At 40.7% G+C, this 17,084-nt stretch overlaps 2 protein-coding genes across 2 annotated transcripts; one reads left to right on the top strand and one right to left on the bottom strand.

Annotated features, from left to right (window-relative positions):
• The first annotated feature begins 78 nt into the window (after nt 1-78).
• Nucleotides 79-12,172, top strand: LOC131951032 (uncharacterized). Its single transcript, XM_059313297.1, has 11 exons — nt 79-380; nt 3,513-4,197; nt 4,673-4,904; nt 5,266-5,434; nt 5,827-5,983; nt 7,758-7,902; nt 8,322-8,461; nt 9,118-9,246; nt 9,649-9,789; nt 10,239-10,350; nt 10,570-12,172. Exons 1-11 carry the CDS (start codon nt 114-116, stop codon nt 12,170-12,172), a joined length of 3,780 nt encoding a protein of 1,259 aa, XP_059169280.1. The 5' UTR covers nt 79-113.
• On the bottom strand, nt 742-2,253 carry LOC131951025 (ficolin-1-like). The gene is made up of 2 exons (XM_059313282.1): nt 2,114-2,253; nt 742-1,671 (listed from the first exon to the last, which is right to left on the bottom strand). The coding sequence occupies exons 1-2, from the start codon at nt 2,181-2,183 to the stop codon at nt 953-955; spliced, it is 789 nt and encodes a 262-aa protein (XP_059169265.1). The 5' UTR covers nt 2,184-2,253; the 3' UTR covers nt 742-952.
• Nucleotides 12,173-17,084: the final 4,912 nt, after the last annotated feature.

Raw genomic sequence — 17,084 nt, forward strand, 5'->3', positions numbered from 1 at the left:
GTCAACATATCTAGATGTTGAAGTACTCACGCGTGTGGACGTATTAAGACACTCGAGGAATGGTCTATTTTTAGCATCAGTGCACGTGTTGATCGAGTGTGAGTGCTAATTCAATGGATCACGTGACCAGGGGATACTTCACTGCCAACAGGCGTGTTGGGCTTCTGGCACCATCTCTGGAAGATGTGACAGCCTCGTTGTCGCCTGTCCACCTTGACCCGTGGTCAGCACGACCAGATGTAGGTCACACGGGGGTCACAGGGTCTTATCTAGACATACGGATAGAAGAGCGGCACCAGGTCAGGTCAGCCGTTAAACCAGGGGTTGTCGTCCAGGTTTGTGGGCCACCCATGGTTGGCAAGGCAACCATTGTACGACAGGTGAGTCAGACATTTTTAAACAGGGGAGACAAGAATTGCAGTGTTTCATCAGCTGGGTTATCGTCCATTCATTGAATGTTTGACACCCTCTTCCTCCTCCTCTTGTGTTTAATATAAAGCCAAGAGTTAAGGGGAGCCACACGTGGAGGCACACCCCACTCTCTCATCGCCCGACACACAACCCCACATCCACACACCATTCAAACCCCATACACCACCCCACACCCTACATCTCACTCCACTCAGTATCTATTGCCTAACCCGCATAACACCACACAATACATCACACTTCATCATATCACATACCACACAATACATCAATGTAACGTGGAATGAAATAGTACGACAAACTACAGAACAATAAAACCAGCTGATAAATGTATTTATAAAATCACATTTGACTCCCATCTTTAAACGATTAATCGTTTTTAAAACGTTGTTACAATCATATGTCTAAAAAGAGGAATTAGCGGGGAGGGGAGATTTTAGACTTCTTAATATTCGGTATTTAGTATCAAATACTATAGTCACCAAACGAAGCCACAAATTCCACCTCCAGCCCATTTTCACGGTTAAGCTATTGGTCTGATTTTCATCTCGGTAAAGTCCAGTGTGTCGAACGCCCCGGTTATATCCACCCAGTTCAGTCCCCTGCCGTAGTCCTTACTCCCCCATAGGCCATTGAGGTTGGAGTTGTGGCACGCGGCGTACCACCACGCTCCGTGGTATATTTGGGCACAGTTTTGACTGGGGTTCGAGTCGTTATCCTTATCAAATGTACTGAACCTCTGATTGTTGTGGCTGCCAACGGCCGCAGAATATTGCGTATGAGAGTCAAGTAATCCATCCGTAGCATTCCCGGAGAACCCGCTAATCTCTAACCTGTACCCGTCCAGCTCGCTGTTCAAACGGAACCTGGCATATTTCGCGAAGTACTTGACCCCCTTAAATCTCATATCAATACGTAGTTCATAGCGCCTGAGCCTGGTCAGCTGGTGGATGTTCTCGTTGCCCAGGTAAAATTCGCCCTCCCCAAGGTCCCCGAACCCGTATTTGTACTCCTCCCAGCCCCGGTAGAAATCTGTCCTCCCGTCCATCCTCCTCTGTATCATCGTCCAGCCTCCCCCCTCTGTCTGTGTGTCACACAAGACCTCCAGCCCGCTGGCCAAGGTGACCACGGCCCTAGGGTTTTTACTGGCCACGCCCTTGCACGTGTCGTACTGTCTAGAGCAGAGCGTGCTGCCCAGAGTGATACACTGTGGTGCTGGACACTCCGAGATGGCCAGAGTGTCTGTGGGGACAAATGTTTGTACATCAGGGAAGATAGTTTGGATTATAGGCAAAGCGAAAGGTGAATGATTGTTGCATATATATATATATATATATATATATATATATATATATATATATATATATATATATAAATATATATATATATATATATATATATATATATATATATATATATATATATATATATATGTAGGTTATATAACCTATATATATATATATATATATTTATATTTATATATATATATAATACATACATATATATATATATATATATATATATATATATATATATATATATATATATATATATATATATATATATATATATATATAGAGAGAGAGAGAGAGAGAGAGAGAGAGAGAGAGAGAGAGAGAGAGAGAGAGAGAGAGAGAGAGAAAGTGAGATAGAGGGTGAAAGATACAATTTATAAAGACTTTACCTTGACAAGATCCAACTAACATCCAACCACAAGATGCTAGAACAAAAGGGAACCACTTGGTTGTTATCATGGCTGTTTTTTTTTTTAATTTTACTAGACGTCTGTTCTTACCGTCTATTCGTTGCCCTACCTGGCCGTCTGATGCCTACTAACCTGTTAAACGAACCGTTTTATAGAACACGAAGTAACAGGTGCTGCCAAAACCAATCCCCACACTGATGAGGAGAATATTGTTCCATTTTCAATATTTTGATTACGTCCGTGCTCCTAACACAGTTTTATCTCAACAATAAGGTCACGTGGAGTATGTGTATGGTCCATCTTCCACACTTGTAGCGTATGTGTATGGTCCATCTTCCACACTTGTAGCGTATGTGTATGGTCCATCTTCCACACTTGTAGCGTATGTGTATGATCCATATTCCACACTTGTAGCGTTAGTGTATGGTCCATCTTCCACACTTGTAGCGTTAGTGTATGGTCTATCTTCCACACTTATAGCGTATGTGTATGATCCATCTTGTACACTTGTCTGGCCAATCAAGTAATTGTAATATATTTTAGGGATAATTAAAATCTTCACCTGCTTTTTAAAGATTTTTCAACTGTGTTCTGATTGTACCCTCAGCGTTTTTAAAGCGAGGCAAACTTTCATTTGGTACTGAGTATAAAGTGTTGACGGTGATCGCCACAGTGCACTGACAGGTTGGCACATCGACACGTTGAATGGATGTTTAAAACCCAATGTGCTATGTTAATGGTCAGCTGTACATGTGGTACTATATGCCTTCTGCCCTCGCTACACTACTGGCTAGTGTGGTATTGTGTGGTATTTTGTGGGTTGTGTGGTATTGTGTGGGTTCTGTTGTTATGTGTGGGCTGTGTTGTATTGTGTGGGTTGTGTGGTATTGTGTGGCTTCTACATACTCGTCCGTCAAAAACACCCATGCTAACCTAACATACAGTGACTAAACTATCAAGAAATCCATCACACAGCTGAACCTTAACGCCCATTATTCACCTCTTTCATTACATTAACTTTCTCATTTATATCTCTCAGCACCAGATAGCTCTTCATCAGAATTTTTAGAAAGGTCAGACCTTTGTTTTCCCCATCTCCTAGCTCCGATCTCTCAATCACAATTCCCGTTCTAAAATCCCAACCTGTCCCCATTCATGATTTTCCACATTCACTATAGCCAATTCCTAATTACCGATGTTCGTCTTACCCTCTATTCCTGTCCCCAGTCCCCTTTCACCTGTCCTTAATCCCCATGCGAAATTTAACTCCATATTATGCATTCTCTAATGGCTTTTAAAATCATCTTCCTTCTAAAATGTTCATAAAACAGTTACGATACAATCTACCATCAATGAACTAAATGAAGGTAACTTGCAGGTAATTGATGAGATGAAGAAGGACAGCCCTGACTCCCATATACAGGCTCACACTTTTGATTGCCAGCACCTGGGCACGGCACAAGACCTTCTCGTGACAGTTGTGAGACGGTTGTGTCCACAACATGACCTGACCACAGCTACACAGGACCTCACGATGACCATGATTGGCTCAGTTTTAAGACCAGAACATCACCACATTTTTCTATTCACAAAATGTGAAGGTTTTTTAGATGGTCAACTCCCCCACTGTCTGAGTACAATTCTTCACTTCTGTAACACCAATCACGTTAAAGTTTCTATTATATTCACGACGTGCCGGAAATTTCCGGCATCTAAATTAAAAATGATGAGACTTGTAGAGGTTGGGATGTTGACAGATGTATATGACGTCACACTCCTGCTCCAGCAATGTGCCCCTAGGGTAGATGTGCAGCAATATGTCGGTCTGTGCCGGAAGTTGTTTTGTCTGCCTGGACCCATCATGCACTTCGCCAGAAAGTATCTCTGTGACCTTGAAGATTTGCCTAACCCCCATGAACTTGAGTTGAAGGTCAGCAACGATTCGAGATTTTTATCAGAGATTTTCGAGCAGAGCGCAAGCCATATCGAGCGTTGGATAAGTGACAAGGATTTGAGAGTTTTATATTATTTCTCTATCACTTTTGGAGTCATATTTACTTTAGGTAAGTTTAAGATAAATAACACACATTTTAAAATATTAACGTTTATATTCTGAAACTTTCAAAACATCTTACCATATATGAAACAAGAACTTTCTTGTTTTCTAAAACGTGATGAATTACTCAGAAAACCTCAATGTATAAAAAATGCTATTTTAAATTTTTAACCTATACAAATTATATTGTACTTTATCAGTCAATTATTCTTCGCATTTGTTCAGATTCTAAATAACATACATTCACACAAAAGAGATTATGAAATTTATCAAATTTCTCTTGTAAATATAAGCTCTGAAAACAGAACTATAAAAAAATTATATAGCTGTGTTTGCTAAAATGATTGTGGAAATGTTTGGTTCTCCTCTCGATGTCTTCAACTTGATGTCCTCTACTTGATGTCCTCTACTTGATGTCCTCTACTTGATGTCCTCTATTTGATGTCCTCTACTTGATGTCCTCTACTTGATGTCCTCTATAGACCAGGTGCAAGATGTGTATACTGACCTGACCAGACAACGGGGAGATGTGTCATGGACTTGGTTTTTAAAGCGTCATTTGAGGGAGATTTATTCCATCTGGCCTGTCACTGACACACAAGGTTGCACTGTCACTGAGACAGAAAGATTTTCAGTACATCCCCTGATGGTGTATTACAGACAAACACGCATGATAAAAGAATCTTTGGTTGTGTGGGACCAGTCTTACAACAGGTAGGCCTACACCTGTTATTTTTCAATCGGCTATAGGATTCTTTGGCTTTAGTTTATAAACAACGAACATGGAAATGTTTGACTGCAATAGCGTCACGTGTTAAAACTTATTGCGTTTACCTTCCTCATCTCATTAACTTAACTCATCCACTAACTCACTTCATCTCACTAACTCACCTCCAATTAACTCACCCCACCTTTCATCCCAAAATATAACACAACCCACGATCTCTCCCTCAGTTAACTCCACCCAGTAACTTTCTCCAATATTACACAACCCACTAACTCACCCCACCCTCCAGTTCACTCCACCCACCAATCCATGGATACAAGAAGCCAACCATGAGTATGATTCTTACAGCCACACCCAGTTCTGTTGTCACGCGCTGAAGAGGGCAGAGGTTAACATGAGGCTACACGAGAGGAGGGGGGAGGTGTACGGGTGTCTGGCACCACTCTGGCCTCGGGTCAAGCTCTCGCTAGAGATGGCGGCCCACTGCCAGGAGGGGACCTTTGATGCTTTCTACAAGGTACCACGTGACATATTTAACTTCATATTACGCTTGTCCTAGTTGAGAGTTGCTCGACTTATAATAATAATCTTAAAAGTTACCTCTATAGTTTGCCATGTAGTTGATGTTACATGAATACCTAACCTAACACAATATCGCGATGTTGAACGGACGGAGTGGTTAACAATGTTTACAAATACCCAGGCGTTTTGTAACCTCTGACCTTCGTTGCCAAACCATAGAAAAGCGACGGACAGGCAGACGCAAGTCAAAGATTCATTAGACGACATACAGACTAGTGTCGAACAAAATATGGATATCAGACGCTAGAATTAATTAGAAAAAATATCTTTTAAATTAAGGCAAAGTTTTGTAAATACGTCCCCACATTTCATGTTTCCTGACCCCAGGTCGGTGTCCATGCTCGAAGATTTATTATCCTCAACTTTCCAAACGAGTCCAGACAATTTTTTAAATGTCTGTGGGAGACTGCGTCAAAGTACGGCACAGTTCAACAGGCTGCTGTCATGGAGGCTTTCTTAGGTCATAACACTGCCATTGGTCAAGGTAAAGTTTCTTAGGTTATAACACTGCCATTGGTCAAGGTAAAATTTCTTACATCATAATTCTGCTATTGGTCAAGGTAAAGTTTATTAGGTCATAATTCTGCTATTGGTCAAGGTAATTTTTTGTAGGTCATAACACTGCCATTGGTCAAGGTAAAGTTTCTTAGGTCATAACACTGCTATGGGTCAAGGGAAAGTTTCTTAGGTCATAACACTGCCATTGGTCAAGGTAAAGTTTCTTAGGTCATAACACTGCCATTGGTCAAGGTAATTTTTTTTAGGTCATAGCACTGCTTTTGGTCAAAGTAAAGTTTCTTACGTCATAACACTGCCATTGGTCAAGGTAAACTTTCTTAGGTCATAATTCTGCTATTTGTCAAGGTAAACTTTCTTGGATCATAACACTGCCATTGGTCAAGGTAAAGTTTCTTAGGTCATAACACTGCCATTGGTCAAAGTAATTTTTGTAGGTCATAACACTGCCATTGGTCAAAGTAAAGTTTCTTAGGTCATAATTCTGCTATTGGTCAAGGTAAACTTTCTTGGGTCATAACACTGCCATTGGTCAAGGTAAAGTTTCTTAGGTCATAACACTGCTGTTGGTCAAGGTAAAGTTTCTTAGACAATAACACTGTTACTTTGTTCAATGTTTTCTTAAAAAAATTGTACCGTTCGACGTCACTCTAAGTCGTGTAACCAACCAACCGTGACCAACAGTTCACCGATCTAACCTGGTTGATCTAGTGACTGCCAACCGTGACCAACAGTTCACCGATCTAACCTGGTTGATCAAGTGACTGAGATTAAAACAGTTATTATTTCCCGTTTAATTATTGATTAATTAATCTTTAAGTTTATTTAATATCTAATTAGATTTTTTAATAGATATTCTGGGGTTGCATTCTAAAGTAATGTAGGCCTATATGCGAAATCGCAGCATTAGAAGTGTTTCAAAATCAACTTGCATGATTTACCACAAATGACTGAAGACAGACATACAATATGAGCTATATTTTTAAAAAGCAACCCAATCCTCTAATGGACACCAGCGAGAAAAGTCTTAAAGGTATTTGAGAGGTGTATAAATTCATTTAAAAATCATGCACAGCGTAGTTACAATTAATATGGTTATAAAATCCTGTCTATCTGGTTTTTTTCGGACTTAACTAAAGATTGGATGTATTTGATGTTTATACTATTTTCGGTAACTAAATAAAAATTAAAAAAAAAGCAAAAACAATTTGGTTTTCACGTGTGATGGCGACATAAACAATGGCCGCCATTGATTTTATTGTACACATTGTAAGCTAAAAATAGAAAACTAGGTCATGGGGTTTTAAATTTGCATGGTTATTTAAAAACTTGATCTGCAAAGTTTTGTAAACAAATAGTTATCGATCACTAAGTTACTGTACAGCCAATCAATATTTGTCTTACGAAAGTGAAACATCCGGTTATAACTTAGGCTTGATGAAAATAAATAGAAATGTAGCCTTAAACTCAACAAATTATTTTCAAGTTCTCTGGATTTGCAACTTTTATAACATTTATTCTAAAAATATAAAATTTCTAAATTAATTTTAGGCTTAAGTTTTTTTTTTTTTTTTTTTTTTTTTTTACGGTCTAAATCTAAAAAGCACGTTTTTATTCCATGTCAACAACATTGGGGACGGAATCTCGTCAACTCGCTCGCCTCCATTACAAAAACCACAGCATACAATTTAATATCAGATTCTCTAACATTCGTTGAAGAATGTATCCACATTTTTTTCTAGGCTCAGACTTCCAGCAAGCCATGTATCACTTAGATAAAGCCATTGAAACACTTCGAGTAGACGGTCCTGTCTATATGTTGAAATGGGCCGTTCGGAGAAAAGCCATCATCCTATTTAGACAGAGCCACTATAATGAATCATGGGAGTAAGTCATAAATCAAAATAGATGGACTTTTGCCTCTTTACATGTATTTAGGTATATATAAGTTGCATAAAGCTGTAATATTAACTTGCGCTTCTCATGAATGGATTACCTGTAATGTGAGTGTTTAATGTTACATTTTTTGTAAAATTCTGATGTGGTCGGGTCCAGTTTAAAATTGCTCATCCGAAAGTTTTGAGTTTGGCACGTGACCTTGACTGTATGTAGGTCCTACACCTTTCTACCTTGCTTGGCATAGTCCTGACCACACAACCCCTTCACTGTAGTCCACATAATGCCATCTTCTTTCCCTGAGTGACCGCCTGAGACTGATATTGTGAAGCAGGCACCAGACTCTAATGAACACTAGTATGATATATGATCCCAGTTCTTAACATAAGTGTTGTATATTTTACCACCAGGTGCTTCCAACAAGCAAACCACGTGACACAAAGTGCCACGGAAGAGGAAGTGGACGAGGTCCTGAGGTTCTCGGAGCTGGAGATTCTGGAGGAGGAACTGACCGCCAGGATCTACGAGGTCATCCCACTCATCTTTAGAGGTGACCATTTCACGAGATCGCCCCCTTCATATATAAATGTAAACCTTTTACGACGTGACCTCTCAAATTTAAATTTAACCAATTCATTTGAGCCCATTGCAGGATAAGTCCAATCAAAGTCTTTAACATTTGACTGCCTTGAAGCAGTGTCAATTGAAGTGTCAATTGTTTATCAAAACAGAAATTACAATGAAGTTCTTAAAAGCAACTACAGGATCACATAATGAAATTAAAACCCCAAATTTTTACCTAAAACTGAGAGTTCTGTAATTTAAAAAAAATGTTTTTTCCCACCTTGTGTCCATGGTGGTCGAATGGTAGAGTGTACATCTACTCAGCGGAAAGTATCGAGTTCGGATCCCGGGCTCGAGTCCGTAGGTTCCTGTGTCCACCCAGCTCTGGTTGGGTACCTGACTCAAGTGATGGAAAGTAATATCGGCAGACCACACTAAAAGGCGAACGCCGTTTTACTTGTCCCATGGACCGTCAGGTTCGAAAGGGTACAATTAGTGTGTGTCCACCCTAGGATGACGTGTGATGACATAGACACATCTCACCCCTTGTGACGGCATTGCAATTATTTATATTGGTTTCCAATCATGTCAGACCTTTGTTTTTTTATGCTAACGGTACTCACTCCAATGTTTCCCATACAGGGCAGCCTGGCGACCTTGAAAGAGCGCTCCAACAGCAGCTTGAGACCTTGGACGTTGTCCGTGACCTTTGCCCCAACCACCCCGAGTTGCCGGTCCTGCTGAATAACCTTGGCCTGATTTTACAGAGAGGTCCGGAACTTCGTTTAGTTTTATATAGTGGAAGTAGAGTTACCCTATGACCCTATGAGACGGCGTGGCCCGGCTCTGATGAGTCCTAACCCACGTTAGGTGGTGGCATAGCAACCACACTACCCTTTCATATGCTGAGGTCATAAAGACAGGCGTCCTCTACTTCACTTGTCCCAAGGCATCAGTTTCGAAAAGGGGGCTTACTTTTGTTTTAGAGTGGTTTTTAGAGTCCACCCACTCTACACTGTCAAGCAAAAGAGCAATGACTCACCCAGTGAAATAGAACGAAAAAGCAAAGAAAGCCTGATGTTGTAAGAAACGATCAGCATTATTTTGATTATAGAGTTGTTGTATACTAACACCACACTATACTGAACCATTACTTCTCCCCCCCCCCACCAGGTTATAATGATCTGCCACGGGCCCTAGGATGGTTTACTCAGTCGTACAACGAGCGACGCCTCTTTGAGAGAATAGCGCCCTCTAACGTCTGTGTCACCCTCAAAAACATGACCGGCATCTGTTTCCAACTGGGAGATCTGGGTAGGATTGTGTGCTCATAGACTGACATTTGACAGACTAAACGACATGACGTGTCGACTGCCAACTGTCACTTTTTAAAACATTGTGTCCAGGTAAAGCATACATCTACTGCCAACTGTCACTTTTTAAAACATTTTGTCCAGGTAAAGCATACATCTACTGCCAACTGTCACTTTTAAAAACATTTTGTCCAGGTAAAGCATACAGTTACTGCCAACTGTCACTTTTAAAAACATTTTGTCCAGGTAAAGCATACATCTACTGCCAACTGTCACTTTTTAAAACATTTTGTCCAGGTAAAGCATACATCTACTGCCAACTGTCACTTTTAAAAACATTTTGTCCAGGTAAATCATACAGTTACTGCCAACTGTCACTATTGAAAACATTTTGTCCAGGTAAAGCATACATCTACTGCCAACTGTCACTTTTTAAAACATTTTGTCCAGGTAAAGCATACAGCTACTGCCGGCGGGCGTTGGAGGCCCACACAAAGTACGTCTGGTGTAGCAGCGATACAGCCTTGAGTTTGTCACAATACAGCGAGGTCCTTTTCAACATGTAAGGCTGTTTCTGTTATATTTTCATACATGTACAATATAGCATCCAAATAGATAGACCTCGTAATTTGAACATATTGTCTCGTACCTAGAGCTAAGTTTCTTACCCCAAACCAAGAGTTTTGTATCCAAAGACTACGAACATAGTTTATAAAGAATAAAATAATCTTTCATGTTATCCCCTAATGTGCTTCTACACTTTTATAAACAAATTTTTCAGGGAAAACGTCACTAAAGCTTTGACCACCGCTATCTCTGCCGCTGATATGTTTAAAGAGACGAATCCGAAGCACAACTATCGACTACGTATTTCTCTAAACATCCTACATTACAAAATTGTGGAAGCTTACCTTAAAAAACATTCAAGAGCAGTTGACCGCATACTTCTTAAAGCAGCAGACATTTTGCCGCCTCAGACAACACAGCAGACAATCCCTGAAGAAGCAGACATGGTGCCGCCTCAGCAGACATTCCCTAAAGAAGCAGACATGGTGCCGCCTCAGCAGACATTCCCTGAAGAAGCAGACATGGTGCCGCCTCAGCAGACATTCCCTGAAGAAGCAGACAATGTGCCGCCCCTACTCACGTCCTGCTCTGATTGTCTGAGCTCCACTCTACAGCTCGGCAAGACGATGCTGGCCAGCTTAAACAGTGAAGGTCACCACTACATGCTGAGTGTGTATGAGCACGCCATGATGCTCACCTGGCTAAACACGGACCAGTTGACCTACTACAAGACTCAGATGCTCAACTACGTCCAAGAAAATACGGGCCTGAAAAATTTACTTCAAGGGAGAGAACCAGATGAGACTAGTGACGATTTAGCTTTTCAACACAGGGGCCTTTACAGTTATATCAGAGAAACGAGCAATGAAAATTTACGTTTTGAAACATTTGTAGATTTTGTATCTAGGTCTTGTCAGACATGTCAGTACACATGTAAGTATTATGGTGAGAGCTTGTGGGAAATGTTTCGACACATGAATGATGTTGTACCTTATGACATTCGAACTCTGGAGTTTAGTGGATTCTCATCGCTTAGTTCTACAGCTTCAGACACTGAAGACATACAAACATATGGGTTTGACCCTCAGTCACATGGGTCTGACCAGCAGTCACATGGGTCTGACCAGCAGTCCCACGGGTCTGACCAACTGTCCCACGGGTCTGACCAACTGTCACACGGGTCTGACCAACTGTCCCACGGGTCTGACCAACAGTCCCACGGGTCTGACCAACAGTCCCACGGGTCCTACGACCATCTACCTGATCTGGCTGCGGGGTCTGGTGAATCAGCGCCCCAGTCTCTCGAATCGTCTCTACCAATAAACTTACAGGATCTGAGATTGTCAAGCAACGAACTATTTTCCGTAGTAAATCTGCAGGATTCCGGGGGTCGGAGTTCAAACTCCAACCAAAACACGGCCTGCAAATTCTCAAGTGTTGAAACTGGACACAACTTAGCTCCCTCGCCCTTTTTAACTGGCTCGTGGACAGTTCTAGAAACAAACAGTCCTGTTGTTGATTTACCAAGCGCTGAAGTAACGAGAGAACGTCGTCATTTCTCGGCCCAATCTTCTGAAGGCAGCAACCCATTCTACGACACAGTTCCGTCTGGTGCTGATGTTCCTAATGAGATCGTCAGACACCAGGCCGCTATCAGATCCACAGACTCGCCTTGTGGGGTGCTGGTGGAGGTCGACGATCGCCATGGTGACAGGGACGACATCATCAGGCAGGTTGGTTTAGATCAACCTCAACAGGACGGTCGGAATGTTGGCGTACAACCCTTGGACAGCAACCCGTGGACAACAACCCATTGACAACAACCAATGGACAGCAACCCTGACTAAAATGGGTACCAGACATTGATCATAACAGCCTGATTCTAAATACATGAACTCGTCAGTATGTGTACATACGCCAGTAACTTATATATGGAAGCACAAATATATGAAGTGAAACAAATACATTTAAAATACCTGCTTGGTCACAATAATTTCAAAATGAATCTTTCCGAATTGTCATTGAAGGTTGAAAAAAAAACCCATACATAATTCAGACTAAATCTTTGTTTTTACGCACTATGAATAAAATTTAACGTATTTACAAATATTAAAAAATGATTTTAATTTAATGTATGTTGCATTGTTCGACACATTACACCGATGAACTTTTTTTAATGTAAATATTTTTTCGATGTAGTTTATCTGATTGTAAATACATTGTGTCTATTCAATTATTTATACTTAAAAAATCAAGTTAGTGAGTCTGAACTAAACAAAACGTACGATAAAACTTGTTTCACTTTTTCCTGAGACATTTTTCATCGACCATTTTTAAAAACAGGAATTAGGAAACGGCCGCAAGAGTCAGCATGCTCGTAAAACTGACATGTTTTTTTATACGAACTATGTGCTCCCCACCCTCTGAATAGGACCCGGTGATATTTATACTTCCACTCAAGACAAAGGCTGGTCTGAGTGTTCATTTCTGTATAACAACTTTAGCGTGGCTTTTTAGACATTCCTTGTTTGAAAAAGATAGCTACTGCCATAGACTCTTGATGAGAGGGGTAATAATTAAAATATCTCCTAAATTTTTTTTAGTATTTTTAACATCATGAGGCAGAAATATGACAAACATTGCCTGAACGGATATTTGCCGGAATGCGACTTATGCTCGAATGAACACTTGCCGGAATGGGACGAATGCCCAAATGGGACAAATGCCTGAATGGACACTTGCCTGAATAGGACAGATTCCCTTATAGGACAGATTCCCGAATGCGTGAAAGCCACTTATTATCATCAAGCCTAAACTATGGCATGACGTTTCACTTTGGTAAGACAAACATTGATTGGCTGTACAGGAAACTCCGTGATCGATATTCTGAAAACACCACTTTGTTATAACTTGTGCTTAATCATTTACAAATACAATTTTAAAATATTTTTTAAAAAAACCACCTTTTGTCTTCTATTAAATTTTCGGGAATAAATAAAAAAAAAAGTTTTGATTATGTACCGAAAATACTTGTTCTAATGGGTACTTAACTCACGTAAGAGTAATTTAGGGCGGCTGGACTTAGTGCTGACCATACTATCCCTTCAGAAGCCGAGGTAAAAGAAACAAGTGAACTCTACTTCACTAATGGACCGCCACGGTCGAAAAGGGAACTTTTTTAAAACCAAAAATACATTCAATCAAAATAAGTAAAGTCCGACAAAAACCTCAAAATAATTTTCTTTATGAACACAGTTATTATAATAACACCGCACACCAATTTAAAAAGATTTAATGAACCATTCCAGACTATTCTCGTCTGGTCCATTAAAAAATATCCCCCGCGTTGTAACTAATCCACCCGATATCAGCCATGCGTGTCGGTAAAACGGCGATATCGATTCCTTCAACTTATCCAGGCAGTCTAGGAGACTACGAAGGACAACAAGGCGTGGCACAGAAGTTTGAAACTACTTTAGCCAATTCGTAATCCTATTTTTTATCTCAACATTCATGGCCCTTAAAAACAGTTAGGGACAAAGGAGGACCTTATAAGCCTACTTTCAAATTTGAACTGATGTATACTGCGCAGAACAAATATTCGCTCAAAGCGTCATCGCATTCATAAATTTCTTTCACTAGGAAAAAACAACATGTGGGCTAACTATTCTTTAAATGTTAGAAAACCTAGATCTATAAACCTATGCGAGGCATGTGACGCGTTGTTTTAAATTTCGTAAATAGTGTACATTTTCTCAGAAAGCCCAAGAAGAAGTGGGTTGTTTCCCCTGCGTAGCACACTAGCTTGTTTCCCCTTGTTGTGGTACAACACCAGCCTGTGTTGAATGTACACAGCTAATCGTCTCGTGCTGTACAGACCAGCATGCATTTCATCAACACACTCGACTGCAGGTGGGCGGTAACTTCATCGTGAACAATTTACTCACGCCGTGTGTTCAAGTATAGTTTGTGTTTGATTTGTTGTAACTGGATTTCCATTTGTTTAAGACGGTGGGTCCGCGTTCTGTGATTTAAGGTTAGAACTCACACCCCGCTGATAGACGTGCTCACTCGAGTGACACCTGTCAACACATTTACATGTTGAGGTACAGAAACGCAAGTAGTAGAAAACACGTGTGGCTGGTTCTATTTTTAGCCTCAATGGATCACATGATCACTAGATATTTCAAAACCTGTGCCTGAAAACATGTCGCCGACACTAGCTCGCTTGTTCTTGACCTATTTTCAATTGGAAGTCTGCAAGCGTTTTGTCGAGACGCTGTTAGACAGGCATGTCTGAAGTTAGACATGTGTACAGACTGAAATGTGAACAGACAGAAATGTGTATAGCCAGACAATTATGTTAACTAATAGACTAATCAAAGCTACGCGGGGAGTTCGATTATCTGCTTGTGTAATGTGTGAGTACTAATTCAATGGATCTCCGGGGACACTTCGCTGACAACAGACGTGCTAGGTCTCTGGCAGCAAGGAGATTTGTGGAAGATGTGGCAGCCTCGTTGTCGCCTGTCCAGCTTAGCCCGTGGTCAGCACGACCAGATGTAGGCCACACGGGGGTCACAGGGTCTTATCTAGACATACGGATAGAAGAGCGGCACCAGGTCAGGTCAGCCGTTAAACCAGGGGTTGTCGTCCAGGTGTGTGGGCCACCCATGGTTGGCAAGGCAACCATTGTACGACAGGTGAGTCAGCCTTTAAAAAAAACAGGGGATACGAGATTTTGAGGACTCTTACTGTGATAGGTTAACCTATTTGAGAGCAGTCATACTTGCAAGTATAAATAATCATGTTTATCAATTCTCCTTAGTGTTCAAGCTATACGTCCTTAGATCCATTACATGCTGCTGAGGCTACAGACAATTTTCTTATGCCATCAATAAAAATATACAGCATAAGTAGAGTAGTTGATCAGCACTATTTCATGTGCTCTCGTCAGTTGAAGTCAACGCTAAAATGTAATTATTGTAATATTAATAAACGAACAGTAAAATGTTATTATTATCTACCTCAATGTCTGCCTATAAGTGTATGTGTGCTGGGGTTTAGAAGGTGGATGGAAATTGACTTGAGGTTATTTGGTGGGGGAGGTAAAAAAAAAAGTCCCACCTATAAGCAAAATATACCATACCAAACAGCTCTCATTATTCTCTAACTTCATTCGAAGCTACTTTTTATTTGATCGTTCAATGAGGTAGAGACCTCTACATCTCCCGTCAATGGGAACGTCTGGCCTTTTTATTTTCGTCACGATTCCCCGGTGCCACATTTGCTTTTCTTTTTGTCATCCCGTCCTTCTAAAATGTTCATAAAATAGTTACGATACAATCTACCATCAATGAACAAAATGAAGGTAACTTGCAGGTAATTGATGAGATGAAGAAGGACAGCCCTGACTCCCATATACAGGCTCACACTTTTGATTGCCAGCACCTGGGCACGGCACAAGACCTTCTCGCGACAGTTGTGAGACGGTTGTGTCCACAACATGACCTGACCACAGCTACACAGGAGCTCACGATAACCCTGATTGGCGAAGTTTTAAGACCAGAACATCAACACATTTTTCTATTCACAAAATGTGAAGGTTTTTTAGACGGTCACTTCCTAAGAACTTTGTGTAAGATTCTTTACTTTTTTAACACTAAGCATGTCAAAGGAACTATTATATTTACCAGTAACCGGAAATTTCCGGCTTTTGAAATGATGAAAATTGTAGAGGTTGGGATGTTGACAGATGTATATGACGTCACACTTCTGCTCCAGCAATGTGCCCCTAGGGTAGATGTGCAGCAATATGTCGGTCTGTGCCGGAAGTTGTTTTGTCTGCCTGGTCCCATCATGCACTTCGCCAGAAAGTATCTCTGTGACCTTGAAGATTTGCCTAACCCCAATGAACTTGAGGAGAAGGTCAGCAACGATTCCAAATTTTTATCAGAGATTTTCGAGCAGAGCGCAAGCAGGATTGAGCGTTGGATAAGTGACAAGGATTTGAGAGTTTTATATTATTTCTGTTCCAACTTTAGAGTCACATTTACTTTAGGTAAGTTCAAACTTCTCATGTCCGAGCTATACGCAAATTAAGCGAGACATTCTTTTGATAATTAACTAGGGTCCTTGAATTTCTTAAAGCCATACATTATAGTAAAACATATTATTAGGTTATTTTCAATAAAGATACATCGAAGTTGAGTAAAATATGCAAGCAAAGTTCACTTTCGAACTGGACGTGCAATGGGGTAAGTGAAGTAGAGTTCACCTGTTTCTGGGACTTCGGCAAATGAGGAGATAGTGTGGTACCCATCAGAGTTGGTGCGACGTTTAACAAGGATTCAAACTCGAGACTTTCGGGTTATCAGTCGTATGCTCTACCATTCGACCAGGCCGTCCCATAAACGATGCAATTTTAATCATAAAAAAGTTCACATTATTTATAAAAAAAACTGTAGCAAAAAATGTTAGTGTTTTGGTTGTCCTGTACTTGATGTCCTGTACTTGATGTCCTGTACTTGATGTCCTGTACTTGCTGTCCTGTACTTGCTGTCCTGTACTTGATGTCCTCTCAGACCAGCTGTTCACTGAACTGACCAGACGACGTGGAGATGGGTCATGGACTTGGTTCCTAGAGCGTCAGTTGAGGGAGATTTATTCCATCTGGTCTGTCACTGACAGACAAGGTTGTGATGTCACTGACACCCAAGGTTGTACTGT

The sequence above is a fragment of the Physella acuta genome, unplaced genomic scaffold (genome assembly GCF_028476545.2).
Source record: "Physella acuta isolate Inbredline_101_S28 unplaced genomic scaffold, ASM2847654v3 ptg000794l, whole genome shotgun sequence".
Lineage (NCBI taxonomy): Eukaryota > Metazoa > Mollusca > Gastropoda > Physidae > Physella > Physella acuta.

What these genes read in the sequence shown, in the direction of transcription:
- LOC131951025 (XM_059313282.1), bottom strand. Translation starts at nt 2,183, where the DNA reads ATGATAACAACCAAGTGGTTCCCTTTTGTTCTAGCATCTTGTGGTTGG. An exon ending in GTTAGTTGGATCTTGTCAAG is followed by an intron (nt 1,672 to 2,113) that starts GTAAAGTCTTTA and finishes TTGTCCCCACAG; the next exon opens with ACACTCTGGCCATCTCGGAG.
- LOC131951032 (XM_059313297.1), top strand. Translation starts at nt 114, where the DNA reads ATGGATCACGTGACCAGGGGATACTTCACTGCCAACAGGCGTGTTGGG. An exon ending in AGGCAACCATTGTACGACAG is followed by an intron (nt 381 to 3,512) that starts GTGAGTCAGACA and finishes GGTAACTTGCAG; the next exon opens with GTAATTGATGAGATGAAGAA. An exon ending in TGGAGTCATATTTACTTTAG is followed by an intron (nt 4,198 to 4,672) that starts GTAAGTTTAAGA and finishes TGTCCTCTATAG; the next exon opens with ACCAGGTGCAAGATGTGTAT.